Below are 15,784 nucleotides of genomic sequence, written 5' to 3'. Positions count from 1 at the left end.
GGCAAGATTATCTTGTGCCAGCTCTGATTTAGCACAAACTTCTCCAGCAGGAGCTGCTCCCTCCAGCACAGGTTGTGCACCAGTGAGGGAGGAGTGCAGGCCTTGTCTCTGCTCTGTGCATGAAACTCAGTGTGAGGATGGAAACTTAACCCTGATCCTGTAGTGAAGTCCTGGAGGATGAGGCAGGGTCTCATACCAAGGTTTATGCAGTCCTCCTTCTTGATTTGTCAGAATTCTTTCTGAATTCAGAGCCTGAACAAACTCATTCCCAGAGACAGAAAATTGACATCAAAAGGATTATGCAACTAATGATGTGCAGGGCATCTTCCCTCAGCTGTGTGGAGAATGACAGGGTGCTAATTAGTGCTCTGAGCCTTCCTTAATGAGAGCTGAGGCTGTGCTCACCTCATTCAGGTGTATGTGTGGAGAAAGTAGAACAACCAACCAAACAAAACCCACCCAAACCCACCCCATACCAGGGAAAACCTGATTTATTACTGAAAAACACCTGAAGTCCTGCAGCTGGCAGTAATAACCCAAATCAGCCACGGTTTTACAGCTTTGCTCAGGTGTGGGACATGGAACTGGTAAATCTGGGTGGGTTGTGCATGATCATCATGTATTAGTTATGCTGAAGGATTGCTGATTTTAAAAATTCATTTCTTTACAGCCACCTCCAAAACTGCCCAATGGTGTCTTTGGTTCTGAATTTCAAGATTTTGTTAACAAATGGTGAGTATTTTCTCTGTGTTTTCCCTGTGGCTCAGTGGCAGAGGGACACGTTTGGCTCAGCCTTGCTTTGTCCATCAGGCACTTGGCAATCACAGTCCCTGCTCCAGGCCAGGGGCAAATGGAAGGATTGCAATCAGCATAATCCTCTTTGGGTGTTAATTGCCTAAAGTTCACCTCACAGGCAGCACAGCGCTGTGCATCCAGAGGAACCCCAAAGCTCAGGGAGATCCCTCTCTGAATTTCTGCTGCTGTGTGCAGCTCAGAGCAGCCCTTTCCCAGCCTTAGGGGGTGACCCCCAGCACAGACAGCTTCTGCAGGGCTCAGGAGCATCATCCTGCAGTGGCTGCAGAATCTTGCAGGCTCCAGATGGTTTTTCTTGCCCTGGAACCAGCACCTTTATCCCAGCAGCCATTCCCCCATCTCTTCACTTTTCCCAGTTGCACCCCAGTGATGCCAGCACTGCTAAAGGAGGCAATTCATTGCAGTTCAAATGTTCATTTATCCATTATCTGTATTTACAGCTTCCAGAAGGAAGGACAGTCGTGCAATAGCCCTGCTTGATACTGAGCTTGACTTGGGGCAGAGAAATGTGAGGGATAAAGTGGTTTATGTTGTTTTGGTTGAAATGGGATTTATGTCCCCAGCTTGGTTTAGACACTCAGCAGTCTCAGACAAGTCAGGATTTCTTACCTGGAGCTGTGGAGCTCCCAGAGGAGAATTGCAGGCTCCCATCTCTGTCTGAGAGGCACCTGATGCTTTTCTGGAGCTGTGTCATCAGACCAGAGCAGTACAACCAACAACTCCAGCCTGATTTTAAAAGATAACAGAGTGTAACTTGTGCACCACTTTGTGTTTTCCTAGTTTAATTAAAAATCCTGCTGAGAGAGCCGACTTGAAGCAGCTGATGGTAAGTGAAGGGTTTTAATTTCATTTTAATCTAAGAGCCCTTTCCCAGGCAGGTTGGCTTCCTCAGCTGGCCCAGAGCAGACCACGAGCAGCTCAGCTTGAGCAGGAACAGCTTTTCTGAGCTGGAGATCAAGGGGCTGCAGGTTTCACACCCTCCTACAACAGGGACTGCCAAGGAGACCAAAATTCGAGTGGGTTGTGGAGTCTGCCATTTGATAATCACAATGGGTGACTTAAATTAATTAACAAAAGAATTCTCTCTTGAGTTTATTAGTTAATGATAAAGTATTGATTAATGTTTTTAGGAAGACAAAAGAACAAAGCTCCACATACCATATGGACTAATGATTTTTAAACATCTGTTGTGAAACGCAGAATTTGTCACTCTTTTACCAGCTTTGTCTTGCAAAATCTGTAGAACTCAACACAAATCCTGCATTTTTTTCCCTGTGTGAAATAACCATATCAACCTCAGGGCATCTTTTTATGATTTGAAGTGGAGTGCCAGGACTTTATTTGTACTGCAGAAAATCAGGTTTTCCCTGCCCTCACCCTGCTGTACAATAATAGTGCAGCAAAATGCAGAGAGACTCTTTTTTTATTACAAAAAGCCTTTTAGTGCCCAGGCAGACATTTTCCAGAGTTTTACCTCGAGTGGCTGAGTCCCATTTCTGTGCTGCAAGTGTTCTGTGTGGCAGGATCCCTCTGGGATGCTGCTCTCTGGAAAACTCCCCACGTGCTCTGTAAAGTTTCCCAGCTCCATTGCTCCGGGTGGATTCAGGGTGCTCCTGAGGGGCTGCTGCTGAGCAGGCTGAGAGCTGGCACCCTGACCCTGTTCTCCTGTGCCCAGATCCATGCTTTCATCAAGAGATCCGAGGCGGAGGAGGTGGATTTTGCGGGGTGGCTGTGCTCCACCATCGGCCTTAACCAGCCCAGCACCCCCACGCACGCCGCCGGCGTCTGAGCCCGGGGGCAGCTCCTGGACTGTACCTCTGGTGACAACCACGCTCTCCTGGTTCCTCTTTTCCTCAGCTTGTACCCGTTCAAACATGTATTTCACCTCTTAAGGAAGAATGTCTTGATAGCATGTGCCAAAACGGTTTTAAATCTCGTCCTGAACTAATTGGTATCGTACCGGCTCCCGTTCGTTCACACTGACCAAATGTAAGCTGTGTAAGTTCCAGTGCTTGCTGATTTTAGGTGATTATGGATATTCTTTCTTAATGAAAATATCGCTGGGGCAGGGGTTTGGGGGAGGGTTGGCCCCTGGCTTGTTTGAACTTTATCAAGACTCTTTGTAAATCGTTGGTACTTCAATCATGCTTTCCCTGAGCTCCCCGGGCTCGGGATCGGGATGCTCCGAGCCTGTCTGTGAGCATGCTTTGCTGCTGCCCAGCTGTTCCTCAAAGTTAGGCTCCAATGTTGCTGTTGTCTAGAGATCTCTCTCTTTTGCAGGTGAAGAAGGCAAGAGCTCTGCATTCCTCGGAATGCACAGGGCAATATTCTAATTGTAGACTTGTTCATATTTCTATATTTATTTTTCGAACATATCATCATCATCATCCTTGGATTTAGTGATGTCTGTCTTTCTAATTGATTTTTAAAAGTTAGTTCTTGGAAGTGTCCTATGGAATCAAGACAATGATCCAAGCACTTTGCTTTCTTTTAACCTAAAGAGTCATGACAACTGTGTTTAGTGTCTAAAAGTGTATGAAAATCCTTTATTGTTTTATTCTCTCAGATGTTTAGCAATGGGTTCTCTTAATAAATATATTATCAAATAACTTCTTGAAGCTTTTTTTCAAAACCTGACCAAGGCTTTAATCTGGTCACTGCATTATAAATTTCAGCTCTTTGAGAGGATGCTTTGGATGAGGAAATGCCTGAAATTCCTCCCCAAAAGGAATCCCCATCAGCGGGCCGTGAACTTCCACATGCCCAAAGGATCAGGTATCAAAGGGCTGGCACAGCCCGGGCCCAGCAGGGCAGGAAATGACTCAGTGACACATCCAGGGCTCCCTCCAGCCTCTCCTGGCTGCAATGACACCCGAAGTGACAGCTGGGAGGCTGTAAATTAAACTCTACACCCAGCAAACAGACCCGCACCAGGCTCTTTTACTGTTGGCTAAAAGAAACACACAGCGAGGTCTGAGAGGTTCAGCTCCCACTTTGTTCTCCCAGACAGAAATAACGTGGGCACTGCAAGCACAGCTGTGGGTAAGGACAGCAGGAAAAGAACTTTATTGCAACATGCACTAGAATTGGGCTGTTAAATCCAAAAGCAAGGGACTTGTTCACAAAAGCAGCAGGAATTTCATCCATGAAAACTGCTCTGGACCATGCTGGGCACAAATAACATTTTTCAACAGTCAGAATTATCCTTTGGAGTTGAAATGTGCCAAGAAAGGCCAGGATGGCTCCTGAGCTCCTCCCTAACCAGCTCTTCACACACATCACTGCAAAGGCTTATTTGACCATAACATTTTTGGCTCAGACTTTGGGGATTTTTTTTACCTGTCAGGCTTGGGGAAGCTTTGTTAAACAATCTCTTCACTCCTGTTCTGAATTCCTCCATTAGATACCCAGGATCCTCAAACAGTCTTTAGTACAGGATGAAGCCACATTTACATCCCAACAGTTTCCACTGGTACAAACCAAACAAGAGCCAAATTAACACTCATTGAACAGTGGCAGGAATTCACTGGAGGCTGAATGTCAGTTCTGACCACCCCCAGGATCCCAGACACTTTTCCAAACGCAAAACTTGTGGAGATTTCACATCACTTTCCATTTATAATTAAGTGCTTGAACTCCTCATGCTCCTCCTTGAGAATCACATGATAACAGGTGACCCTGCCTTGATTTATGAGGTTACAACGGGGGAAAAATAAAAGAACACCAATTTAAGAGTATTGGCTTATTACAAGCACCACGGATCATTTCTTACTCTACGATTTGTGGACAAATAAAAGGCTCCTTGGCTGCTGCTCTGAAGGAGCAGAAGTAGAAAGCCCCTCTTTGGGACAGACTGACAGAACTGGAGAGCACCAGGGGGACAGAGGGACATCCCTGCTGTGCACAGAATTGGGCTGACACTGGGAGGACTCTGGGAGTGACTCCAGCTTTCCATGGAACTGAGAAAACAGCAGCTGAAGGCTGGAGACAGCCCTGGACACATCTTTCTCAACCTGTATCTTAAATTCCCAGTTTAGGCAAATGAGGTTATCATTTGGGGCAGCACCAGCCTCAGGACCTGGATTTGTTTCTCACATCAGGAAGTGAGAACAGACAAGTTATTGCTTTTAGTGCATGTGTTAATTAGTCTGGTTGATCAATTACTTCTCCCTTCCACATCCAAAGATGTTGTAAAGAGCTACATTAGGTTTGAAATGTGGAATGGGTTATGCTACATATTTGTGCAGCAGATTTTCATTCTTTCAACATCTGAGTCAAGATGTGCCCAGGCTGTGAAATTCGTGTGTTCAGTGTTGTCACTGCCCTCAACTCTGATATATCAAACAGTTCATATCCACACACAGCACAAAATGGAAATCACTTGGTGAGTTTCATATGAATGAAGAAGAAATTCCTGAGTCTGTATTAAAAACCATGTTGGATTTTTTTTCTCTCAAGAATCAGATTCTTCCTCCTCTTCCTCCTCTTTATCATCCTGAAGACTGAGGTGTAACTGGGTTTGATTGATGGCAGCCTCATTGTCCATCTGCCCAAGAGCCTGTCACGAGAAAAGGGCCCATTACCAAACCAGCACAGACACCAAACACTTGTTAAATCACTGACAGAGCTGTGCAGCCACTGTTAATGAAAGACTCATTTAATGCAGAGCTGGAACTGCTGACTGAGAGCCCATCACAGCAACAAGGAAAAGCTGCACTTGGGTCAGGCTGGCAGGTTCTGAGCCTCCATCGCCGGCACCGGGGCCACCCCCGTGCCACAGAATACCCCACTAATGGTGAACTGAAGCTTCACCACACAGGTGAACACAGGTATTACACACAAATACACAGGTATTTCCCAATCCCCCTGGAAACACGGTGCTGCTTTTGGGGATGGGAAAAGGTGAAACCCTGGAAACAAGCCAGCAGCAACGCAGACATCTTCCAGCTGAGCTCTGCACTGATGAGAAGCGTCAGTGAGGTGACACAGGCACAGGAGAAGCAGGCAGAGCCCTGCTCATGCTCACCCCCGGCTGTGGGGCCCCCTCGGAGCCCAGGGACCCCTTTACCTGCTGCGTGTCCTCGGCCAGGGCTGCCAGCGGCACTGGGACGTTCTCCTCGCCGGCCTGGATCATGGACTGCAGCGCCAGCTCCTCCACCTGCAGGGAGCACTGCTGGCACTCAGCACCAACACGGCATTAACACCCGGCCCGCCTGACACTGCTCACCGGCTCCGAGCCCCAGTATCGGGGTCTGGAAAGCTTTGTTCAAGCTGCAGTTCTGTTCTACGCTCCTTCGTTACGATTTACCTGAGTCTCTAAAGCCACGCAGTCTTCAGTTCCACTACCTCGAACTATCCCTCCTCCCTCCATCAGCTAAGGCAAACCACACACTCACGTTTACCTCTTAGAGATGTACTCACAATTATATTTATCTCTTAATGTATACAGACACTCATAATTCCAGGTATCTCCCAGAGATGTATCCCACATCCACTCACAACTACATCTATCTCTTAATGTATCCCACATCCTCTCACATTTACCTTGTGCAGATGTATCCTATGTACACTCACAATTACCTTTATCTCTTAATATGTACTACATTACATTAATATGTACTGCATTTACCTCTTAGAACTATACCCTACATATAAGATATATATACTCACATTTACCTCTTGGAACTATATCCTACATATAGGATATACATATGTATATATATATACTCACATTTACCTCTTAGAGATATATCCTGCATATAAGATATATATACACTCACATTTACCTCTTAGAACTATATCCTACATATAGGATATACATATGTATATATATATACTCACATTTACCTCTTAGAGATATATCCTGCATATAAGATATATATACACTCACATTTACCTCTTAGAACTATATCCTACATATAGGATATACATATGTATATATATATACTCACATTTACCTCTTAGAGATATATCCTGCATATAAGATATATATACACTCACATTTACCTCTTAGAACTATATCCTACATATAAGATATATATACACTCACATTTACCTCTTAGAACTATATCCTACATATAGGATATACATATGTATATATATATACTCACATTTACCTCTTAGAGATATATCCTGCATATAAGATATATATACACTCACATTTACCTCTTAGAACTATATCCTACATATAAGATATATATATATATATATACTCACATTTACCTCTTGGAACTATATCCTACATATAGGATATACATATGTATATATATATACTCACATTTACCTCTCAGAGATATATTCTACATATAGAATATACTCACATTTACCTCTCAGAGATATATTCTACATATAGAATATACTCACATTTACCTCTCAGAGATATATTCTACATATAGAATATACTCACATTTACCTCTCAGAGATATATTCTATATATAGGAGGTATATCTATATAGGATCCTATATATCTTAGGGCTATATCCTACTGACATTCTTCTCAATGTATACATACACTCACCGGTAGCTCCTAGAGCTGTATCCTACATACACTCACAATTACACTTATCGCTTAACCTATCCTGTATGCACTCACATTTCTCTTTTACAGGTACCTGTCACAGACGCACCCTACACGCACTCACAATCACATTCACCCCCCAGAGCACCGTGCGTGGCTGCCCTTTCCCAGCCCGCCCGACTCCCGGCAGCGGCTCCCCGTTCCCCAGCCCCGAGCGGGCCGGGCCCGTGGCGGAGCGCGGGCAGACGGCAGGGCTGATGGCCCGGCCCCGCTCCGGTGCCCACGGCCGCCCCCAGCCCCGGGCCGGCCCCGCGCACCCGCAGGCGCCGGAGCTGATCGTGCAGCGCCGCCTTGACCCGCAGCAGCGTCTCCTCCTCCCGGCGCAGCTCCTGCAGCCGGCTCAGCATCGTCCCCGCCGGGGGAGGCACCGCCCCGGCCCCGCACGTCACGGGCCGCCCGCGGACGTCAGCGCGGCACGGCGGGGAGCGGCGGCCGCCACCGAGCGGCCAGGGCCGGGCGCTGCAGCTGCTCCTGGGCACCGCCGGTCACAGCACCCACGGCCAGGGCCGGGCACTGCAGCTGCTCCTGGCCACCGCACCCACGGCCGCTGCAGCTGCTCCTGGCCACCGCACCCACGGCCGGCCACTGCACCCACGGCCACGGCCGGCCGCTGCAGCTGCTCCTGGCCGCAGCATCCACGGCCGGCCGCTGCAGCTGCTCCTGGCCACCGCACTCACCCATGGCCACCGCACCTGCTCCTGGCCACCGCCGGTCACAGCACCTGCTCCTGGCCACCGCACCCACGGCCACAGCCGGCCGCTGCAGCTGCTCCTGGCCACAGCACCCACGGCCAGGGCCGGGCACTGCAGCTGCTCCTGGCCACCGCCGGTCACAGCACCTGCTCCTGGCCACTGCACCCACGGCCGCTGCAGCTGCTCCTGGCCACAGCACCCACGGCCGGCCACTGCACCCACGGCCAGCCACGGCACCCACGGCCGGCCACTGCAGCTGCTCCTGGCCACCGCCGGTCACAGCACCTGCTCCTGGCCACCGCACCTGCTCCTGGCCACTGCACCCACGGCCACGGCCGGCCGCTGCAGCTGCTCCTGGCCACAGCACCTGCTCCTGGCCACCGCACCCACGGCCAGCCGCTGCAGCTGCTCCTGGCCACCGCACCCACGGCCGGCCACTGCACCCACGGCCAGCCGCTGCAGCTGCTCCTGGCCACCGCCGGTCACAGCACCTGCTCCTGGCCACGGCACCCACGGCCAGGGCCGGGCACTGCAGCTGCTCCTGGCCACCGCGCCCACGGCCACCGCACCCACGGCCACGGCTGGCCACAGCACCCACGGCCACGGCCGGCCACAGCACCCACGGCCACGGCCGGCGGCTGCAGCTGCTCCTGGCCACCGCACCTGCTCCTGGCCACCGCACCCACGGCCGGCCACTGCAGCTGCTCCTGGCCACCGCGCCCACGGCCAGGGCCGGGCACTGCACCTGCTCCTGGCCACCGCGCCCACGGCCGGCCACTGCAGCTGCTCCTGGCCACAGCACCCACGGCCACTGCACCCATGGTCACGGCAGGCCACAGCACCTGCTCCTGGCCACCACTGGTCACCAGAGGTCATAGCACCTGCTGCTGCTCCTGGCCACACACCCACGGCCACCATTGGTCACCACATCTGCTCCCGGCCACTGCACCCACGGCCAGCGCAGGTCACAGCACTTGCAGCAGCTCCTGGCCACCGCCCCTTCTGGCCACAGCAGCCTCACGATCTCTGCTCCCGACCCCGGCTCCCGTGGGCTCAGCCACACCTCCCTCCTCTCCCTCTCTTCCCGGAAGTTTGTTTGAATGCCCACTCAGACACGCACACCCGGAGCTGGCTTTCTCTGTACCAACAACAGCGTTTATTAGGGACACGCCCTGGGCACAGCAGCCGCGGACACCCCGGGGCAGCACGGCCCCAGTTACGCCTCAGCCTTGCCCTTTGCAGCGGGCTTGGCTGCCTTGGGGGTCTTGGCTGTCTTGGCCTTCTTGGCAGCAGGCTCTGCCGTGGGTGCAGCAGGCTCAGCCTGGGCCTTGGCAGCTGCCAGCTTGGCCCGGGCCTTGGCTTTCTTCTCTTCCTTGAGTTTGTGCTGCAACAGAGAGAGAGAAGATGGATCAGGACAACACCTGAAGCAGGAGCCCCAGCCCTGGCAGCCCCACTCACGTTCTGGGCGTGCCGCAGGATGGTGTTGCGCCGCATGGTTTTGGCGTATGGGTTCAACTTGATCATGATTCTCAGGTTCTTCAGTGGGTTCTTCTTCAGGACCCTGCGCTGAATCTTCTTCCTGAAAAGCACAGCCATGGTGTATCATCAGCGTATTTTGCAATGCCACTTCTGCTCAATTATCCTTGAAATCTGGACAGCTGCAATTCCTTGTGTTTACCCAGGAATTAAGAAATCTGAGCCTGAAACCTCCCTGCAAAGCGTTTTATCATTAATCACTTACTTTGGAGCACGCAGGGCCTTCTGGATTTCCTGGCTTCTCATGATTCTTCCAATATCTGTATTGGTCATCTTGTGCATTGGCAGGCTGCGAAACCAACGATCAGAGCGTGAGCGGGTGACAAAACCACGGCTAACACTCCATAACCAGGCATTCAGGAGCAAGTCCCAGTATCCCTTTCCCTGGGAAGAGGGGGGCTGGTCTCCCAGCCTGCCTGCACTCACTTGTAGTCGCTCTTGAGCGTGGCAGCCTTGCGCCAGGTGCCGTAGAGATCGTCCAGCTTGCGGAAGGCGCTCTCAGTCCAGATGCAGAAACGCCCCACGTGGCCCCCAGGAGCCAGGCGCAGCAGGTTCAGCTTGTTCACGTTCAGCAGAGTGATCCCTGCAGGAAAAGCAGGCAAAGCAATCCCTTGAGTTTGTAACTCAAACCCAGGAATGGGAGGCTATGCAATAGGCAGGATGCAGAAAGTGACTGGGAGTTTTTGGCTTTGACACTGGAGCTGTACATGCCTCTGTATGAAAACCTATTGAATTTTCAAATTATTAATATTCATCATAGTCTTTTTCTAGTGGCAAACTCAGCAGCCTCATCTGTACCCTAAACGCACTTCAGGGTTGGGAACAGCTGCAACATTTGTCACAAACACCCTAAACATCACTCCAACAGGCTTTTATAAAAAAACATATCAACTACTGCAGCAAGTCAGAACTTCCACACAATCACGGTGTTTCAGAAACACGGACCAATGAAGTGGAATCTCATCATTCCAGGCAGTGTCCAGCAGAGGAGTGGGTGTGCCCCAGGGCAGTTACCTGGGATATTCCTGAAGGCTCTGATGATGCCGTTGTCCTCGTTGTAGATGATGCAGGGTCCCCTGCGCTGGATGCGGCGGCGATTCCTCATCTTGCCTTTCCCGGCCCGCATGCGCTGGGAGGCGTAAACCTGGGAAAAGCAGGAATTGAACATCCCAACTATCCCACCAGCCCAGAGCCCAGCAGCCAGGCCCCACACACTGCTGCAGTCAGAACTTCACCATCATCATTGCACATCGGCAACACGGACCGTGAAGAAGTTCATCATTCTCCAGAATCAACATACAGAACTGTTTGGAATTCCTGCTCTAATCACTGCAGAACTGGATCACCTGTTTTTTTTACCCTTCAGATCACACTTTCCCAGCTCACCTTTTTGATGTCATTCCAAGCTTTAAGCTTCTTCAGGAGGAGAACAGCTTCCTTGGTTTTCTTGTAGCCCTCAACCTTGTCCTCAACAACCAGAGGAAGTTCTGGAATCTCCTCAATGCGGTGACCTACAGAGGATTTCAGAGGACACTCAGTGTTGCTCACTGACTTTGGCTGGACCAATTTCTCAAGGTTCCTGCTTTGTATATTCATAAATGATACATGATAAATTAAATTCATGGCAGAAATACAAGAAATGAAATCAGGCACAGTAACCAGAGCAGTGAAGTTCCAGTGCTGTCTTACAGGTCTGTCTCACACAGGACTTTGTGTACCTGAGTGTAGAGTGCATCTTTGCCTCCACTAACAAATCAAACTGCACTACCACACTCCATTTAATCACCACGCTGGTGGCATCCAACACTGGCGCTCAGACAACCAACTCCAGAGGCAGCATTCTCACCTTTAGACATGACCAGAGCTGGGAGGGCAGAGGCAGCCAGAGCAGAGCAGATGGCATAACGCTTCTGCATGATGTTCACTCTGCGGTGCCAGCGCCGCCAGGTCTTGGTCGGGGCGAACATGCGGCCGCCACGACACATCTGGGAGCTGCAGTTAAGGACAACTTTTTACAATTTTCTTACCCCAAAGTGACTCTCTATCGCTTGCTCAGCATTAAAGGGTCGTCAACCACCTGTGCCAGGACTCTGACAGCAGGCAACTGTCCCTGGGCACAGGGTAAGGCGCAAATTACGACATCATGGCAAGACAGAAAGAGTCATGTGGTTCCAGACTGGGAATCACGTCAGATCAAGGCTGAGCTGCAGCCATTACCTCCAGAAAAAGATTCCAGCTCAAGTTTAGATCATTAAAACCTGTTCTGCTGGCTGAGTTCTGTGCCCCCAGAGGCAGCAGAGCCGTGGAAGGATACATTGCCAAAGGCACCCTGGCCAGAGCGGTGAGTGCCACCACCCCGGACCCGAGGGATTCGAGCGACAGCTCTCCCAGTACCCCATGATTCAGCACTGGTCTGGTGACCTGCAACAGACAGAGAGAGAGAGAGTCATTCAGAGTGACACCACGGCCATGCTCCCACAGTCTGAGGGATGCTGAACTCAGGGCATCAATCAGAATTTCCACACAATCATGTGTTTCAGAAACACAGACCAAGGAAGTGGATTTTCATCATTTCAGCACAACAAATCTGTATGAGGAAAACTTCATCTCAGTCTATTAATGTACTTGATTCTGATTTAAGATCTTTAAGACACTTATTTTAAGCTTGATCCTCAGTCTGGAGGTCTGACTTGGCACTGCTATATTTAGCAAGTTAAAAAGTTTGTGTGAGACTTAGAAACAAGGTTAAAAAGGCATGTTTATGTGAAATTTAGAAATAAGATTACAAAGGCATGTTCCTAGCACAGACTCCTTGGGAAGCAGAAGTTATCTGCACCAACAACAGAAGCCAATCTAACAAGTGCCCATTTGCAGGAATTTTTCTTTGGTGAATGCCTCAGGGAAGTCTCACGAGGTCAATGTGCAGCAGAGATTTTCACCTGCAACACTTTCAGCCATTTTATGTTTCTCCTGCAAAAAAACAGGATTCCACCTGAGGACCTTGGCACTGTGATACTTCCAGCAACAGAGAACCCCAAAACACCACCTTGATGCTCCTCAGAATAACAATGTTGCTGCTGGACATCCAAGACTCTAAATAATTCAGAAAGCTAAAGTATAAAAAAAGGTGGCTTATTTTTTTTTGTTTAACTCTTACTACCTTTTAATAAGGTGTTCTGATAGTGACTTAACATGATTGGTGAAAAGAAACAACACCTTTCTAATGCTATTGGTTAAACTAGAGAAACTAGCTGGACAAAGATTGTTTTGAGAAAGGAGAGTTGTTTACCAAGATTGTTTTGAGGAAAAGCTTTCTTTAGAAATTTTTCCTTGGGGACAATGTTAAGCAGTTAGCAGCTGCTAAGCAGGCTAAAATTCTCTCAGGCCCACGAATAAAAACACTGCCTTTAAAAGCAGCCTGTTAACAACTGGCCTTGCCTCCTGCACAGAGCCCCAGCCAGGACCACTGTCACCTTGATTTTTCAACCTCCTGAGGTTTCTGCATTTTCTGCTGGAGCTTTGTAATATAAACACAGAGCGATGTCTGGTGAATAATACATTCCTTTCCAGGGGGGAGGACAAACTGATGGGACTTCCAGGTTGACCAGTGGAGTCAGCGAGGTGTCAACCTCATCCCCCAATCCCTAATCAAATTCCAAAGCCTACATCAGTCGAGATCCCAAAACAAAACTTCTGAAACGAATCCCCTGCAGCCCCCCGGGGCTGGCTCAGTTCCTTGGGAGGCTTTGGGGGAATATTTCAGGGATAGGGCAAAAGATCCAAAAGAGGCTCTTACCCCCAGGGTTGATGCAAGACGTTTATTCCAGGAGGGGAAATGAGGGCAGGAGGCCCAGAGGGCAAGGGAGGTCCAGAAGGAGGGAAAGAGGGCTGGAGCCTTGGAGAGCCAGAGGGCAAGAAGAAGAAAAAGGGAGGACAGGCCCTTATCAAGGTTTCTGCCCAGGGGGGATGGCTGGACCTCAGCCAATTAAGTCAAGAAAGGAAAGAAGGGTAAAACTACATGGGTACAAGCTTCAGTGGTCCTGGGGAAAAACCATCCCCCAGAGAAATACAACAAACTGCCTTCTCTCTCCTCCTGAAATCTGTCGGTCCAGCGCGGGTTTCTGGTGCTGCCTAACCACAGAGCACTCTGCTCCTCCCAGCCCCTGCCCAGGTGAGCCGTGCCGTACCTGCGAGCTCGCTGACGGCGTAGGGCTGCCGGTTGTTCTTGCGCAGGTTGGTGTGCACGAAGTTGACCACGTCGGGCCGGATGGGCGCCTTGAAGACGGCGGGCAGCGTCACGTTCTTGCCCGAGGCCTCGCCCTTCTCGGAGTACACGGAGATCAGCGGCCGAGCGCAAGCCTGGGGAGGGAGAGCACAGAGCTTCTTTTAGCACGAGGGAAAGGAATTCCCGGTGTTTTGAGCTCCTCTGGGTATTGCTCAGAACGAAGGAGTCGTCAGCTCGGCAGTGCCAGCACGCTGACAGCAGGCAACTGTCGCTGAGCACTGGATAAGACGCAAATTACATCATCACGGCAATAATTCGCTCCCAGTTGTGCTCCACAGTCCAGAAAACTGAATTCCCAAGGTATTTCTACACTTCAGCCTCCGGGCTCTACAGTAAACCCCTTCAAAACAGCTTCCCATCCACTATTAAAAAAACCCCACCCAAGTGTTAAGTAAACACTTGTAATTTAAATTAGGAGATGTTGTATCCAACTTCTCTATTGCAATGATTGCAGCTCATCAAACAGTGTCAGAAGGGGGTCTGGACCCTCCCTACACCTGAGTTTCCAAAGCATTTCCACAATTCAGCCTCCAGGCTCTCTCAATAAACCCCTTCAAAACTACTTCCCATCTACTATCAAAAAAAACCCACCTGCATTAGCTAAATACTTGTAATTTAAATTAAGAAATGCTGTAACCAACTTCTCTACTACAATGATTACAGCTCATCAGTGTCAGAGGGAAGTCTGGACCCCACTGAACAGCCTCCGGTGCTTTAAAATTCGTGCAGAGAAAAATTAAGCTGCTCTCAGCACCAGCTGCCTGTCAAAAGGCTGAAAGGATACCCAAAAATAGCCAGAGGACGAACAGCATCCTTTAAAAGCAATGTTTTAGCATTGTATTGTATTGGCTGTTAAATTATCTCGTGGTAACAGTACAGGCAAAGCATCTTCCTTCCCCTTCCCAGCTGCAGTTCATTTCAGATGTATTAAAATACTCTAGAACTGCAAACTAAGCAGCTAACAGCAAAGGAAGGGCCATCTCTGCATGTGACATTAGTCCTGAGCAACGCTCTGGCCCTCGCTGTTAACCCAGAGACCCCAACACAAGCAACAAACTCCATCAGGGCGAAGGCATCAGGCCACAATCTGAGCTCTTTCTGGAAAGAAAAGTTGCTTAATCGCAAGCTGATTCTAGATCAAGGCCTCTTAAAGCTTGTTTTGCAAAAAAAAAAAAAAAAAAAAAAAAAAAAAAAAAAAAAAAAAAAAAAAAAGGATATACATCAGCCGTTCCTCCCACTCTAAATAAGCGAAAACGCTCCCATGAGGCCTATTTCACTTTAGATACATTCACGAGGAAACTAGAAAGCACTGCCAGCTGGCGATGGGGACCAACCCCACCGTATTCCATGCCCACGGAAAGGAGGACTCAGCAAACCACGCCGCGCTCCCACCCGCGGCCTCCCCAGCCCGGCCCGGCGCCGCTCGGTGGCTCCACGCGGCCGCCGAGCGCTGACGGGCCCAAAATGGCGGCCGCGCGCCCCACGCCGCCGGCGCGGCCCCCGAGCTGCCCGTGGCTCGGCCCTGCCCGATAAACACGGCTCCCCCGGGCCGGCCCCGCTGCCCGCCCCGCTCTCCCCCGGCCCCTCGCTGCCCCGGGCCGGGCCCGGCGCTGCTCTCACCATGGCGGCGGAGCTGCTCGTGCGGCCGCCCGCCCGCGCCGCGCCCCGACCGGAAAAGGAAGGACTGGTCACACCCCCGTCACTACGTCGATGTCCCTCCGCGATATGACCACCGCTTCTTCCGCGCCGGCCGGCCAACCTCCGACCCCAGTCCAAGCTTCTGACTGAGCTCCAGCCGCGGTCTCAGTCCCCAGAAAAATGCTTTCGGCCCCGCCGCGGTCATCCCGAGCCCTTCGGGGGCCTCTGTCCCGCTCAGATCCC

At 50.4% G+C, this 15,784-nt stretch overlaps 3 protein-coding genes and 4 non-coding genes across 7 annotated transcripts in view; 1 reads left to right on the top strand and 6 right to left on the bottom strand.

Moving 5' to 3' along the window:
• Nucleotides 1–3,422, top strand: part of MAP2K1 (mitogen-activated protein kinase kinase 1) — a 34,393-nt gene extending 30,971 nt beyond the window's left edge. Inside the window, exons 9-11 of the mRNA XM_066328199.1 lie at nt 671–732; nt 1,594–1,639; nt 2,489–3,422. Of these exons, the coding sequence (XP_066184296.1) occupies nt 671–732; nt 1,594–1,639; nt 2,489–2,602 (222 nt within the window). The 3' untranslated portion in view covers nt 2,603–3,422. The remainder of the gene's footprint in view (nt 1–670; nt 733–1,593; nt 1,640–2,488) is intronic.
• A 428-nt stretch (nt 3,423–3,850) lies between these two features.
• On the bottom strand, nt 3,851–7,781 carry SNAPC5 (small nuclear RNA activating complex polypeptide 5). The gene is made up of 3 exons (XM_066328201.1): nt 7,648–7,781; nt 5,882–5,971; nt 3,851–5,371 (listed from the first exon to the last, which is right to left on the bottom strand). Exons 1-3 carry the CDS (start codon nt 7,735–7,737, stop codon nt 5,267–5,269), a joined length of 285 nt encoding a protein of 94 aa, XP_066184298.1. The 5' UTR covers nt 7,738–7,781; the 3' UTR covers nt 3,851–5,266.
• Nucleotides 7,782–9,215: 1,434 nt separating this feature from the next.
• RPL4 (ribosomal protein L4) lies at nt 9,216–15,674 on the bottom strand. The gene is made up of 10 exons (XM_066328198.1): nt 15,524–15,674; nt 13,806–13,977; nt 11,933–12,039; nt 11,465–11,603; nt 11,005–11,129; nt 10,633–10,762; nt 10,045–10,201; nt 9,824–9,907; nt 9,541–9,661; nt 9,216–9,466 (listed from the first exon to the last, which is right to left on the bottom strand). The coding sequence occupies exons 1-10, from the start codon at nt 15,524–15,526 to the stop codon at nt 9,299–9,301; spliced, it is 1,206 nt and encodes a 401-aa protein (XP_066184295.1). The 5' UTR covers nt 15,527–15,674; the 3' UTR covers nt 9,216–9,298.
• LOC136367261 (small nucleolar RNA SNORD18) lies at nt 10,519–10,590 on the bottom strand. The gene has a single exon (XR_010744660.1). It is a non-coding gene; the product is annotated as a small nucleolar RNA SNORD18 (small nucleolar RNA).
• Nucleotides 11,668–11,767, bottom strand: LOC136367263 (small nucleolar RNA SNORD16). The gene has a single exon (XR_010744662.1). It is a non-coding gene; the product is annotated as a small nucleolar RNA SNORD16 (small nucleolar RNA).
• Nucleotides 12,125–12,195, bottom strand: LOC136367262 (small nucleolar RNA SNORD18). Its single transcript, XR_010744661.1, has one exon. It is a non-coding gene; the product is annotated as a small nucleolar RNA SNORD18 (small nucleolar RNA).
• On the bottom strand, nt 14,053–14,153 carry LOC136367265 (small nucleolar RNA SNORD16). The gene has a single exon (XR_010744663.1). It is a non-coding gene; the product is annotated as a small nucleolar RNA SNORD16 (small nucleolar RNA).
• Nucleotides 15,675–15,784: the final 110 nt, after the last annotated feature.

The sequence above is a fragment of the Sylvia atricapilla genome, chromosome 13 (assembly GCF_009819655.1).
Source record: "Sylvia atricapilla isolate bSylAtr1 chromosome 13, bSylAtr1.pri, whole genome shotgun sequence".
In the NCBI taxonomy this organism is placed as follows: domain Eukaryota; kingdom Metazoa; phylum Chordata; class Aves; order Passeriformes; family Sylviidae; genus Sylvia; species Sylvia atricapilla.
The sequence above is the reverse complement of the archived record's forward strand: the minus strand, read 5'-3'. Positions and strand labels throughout refer to the sequence as shown.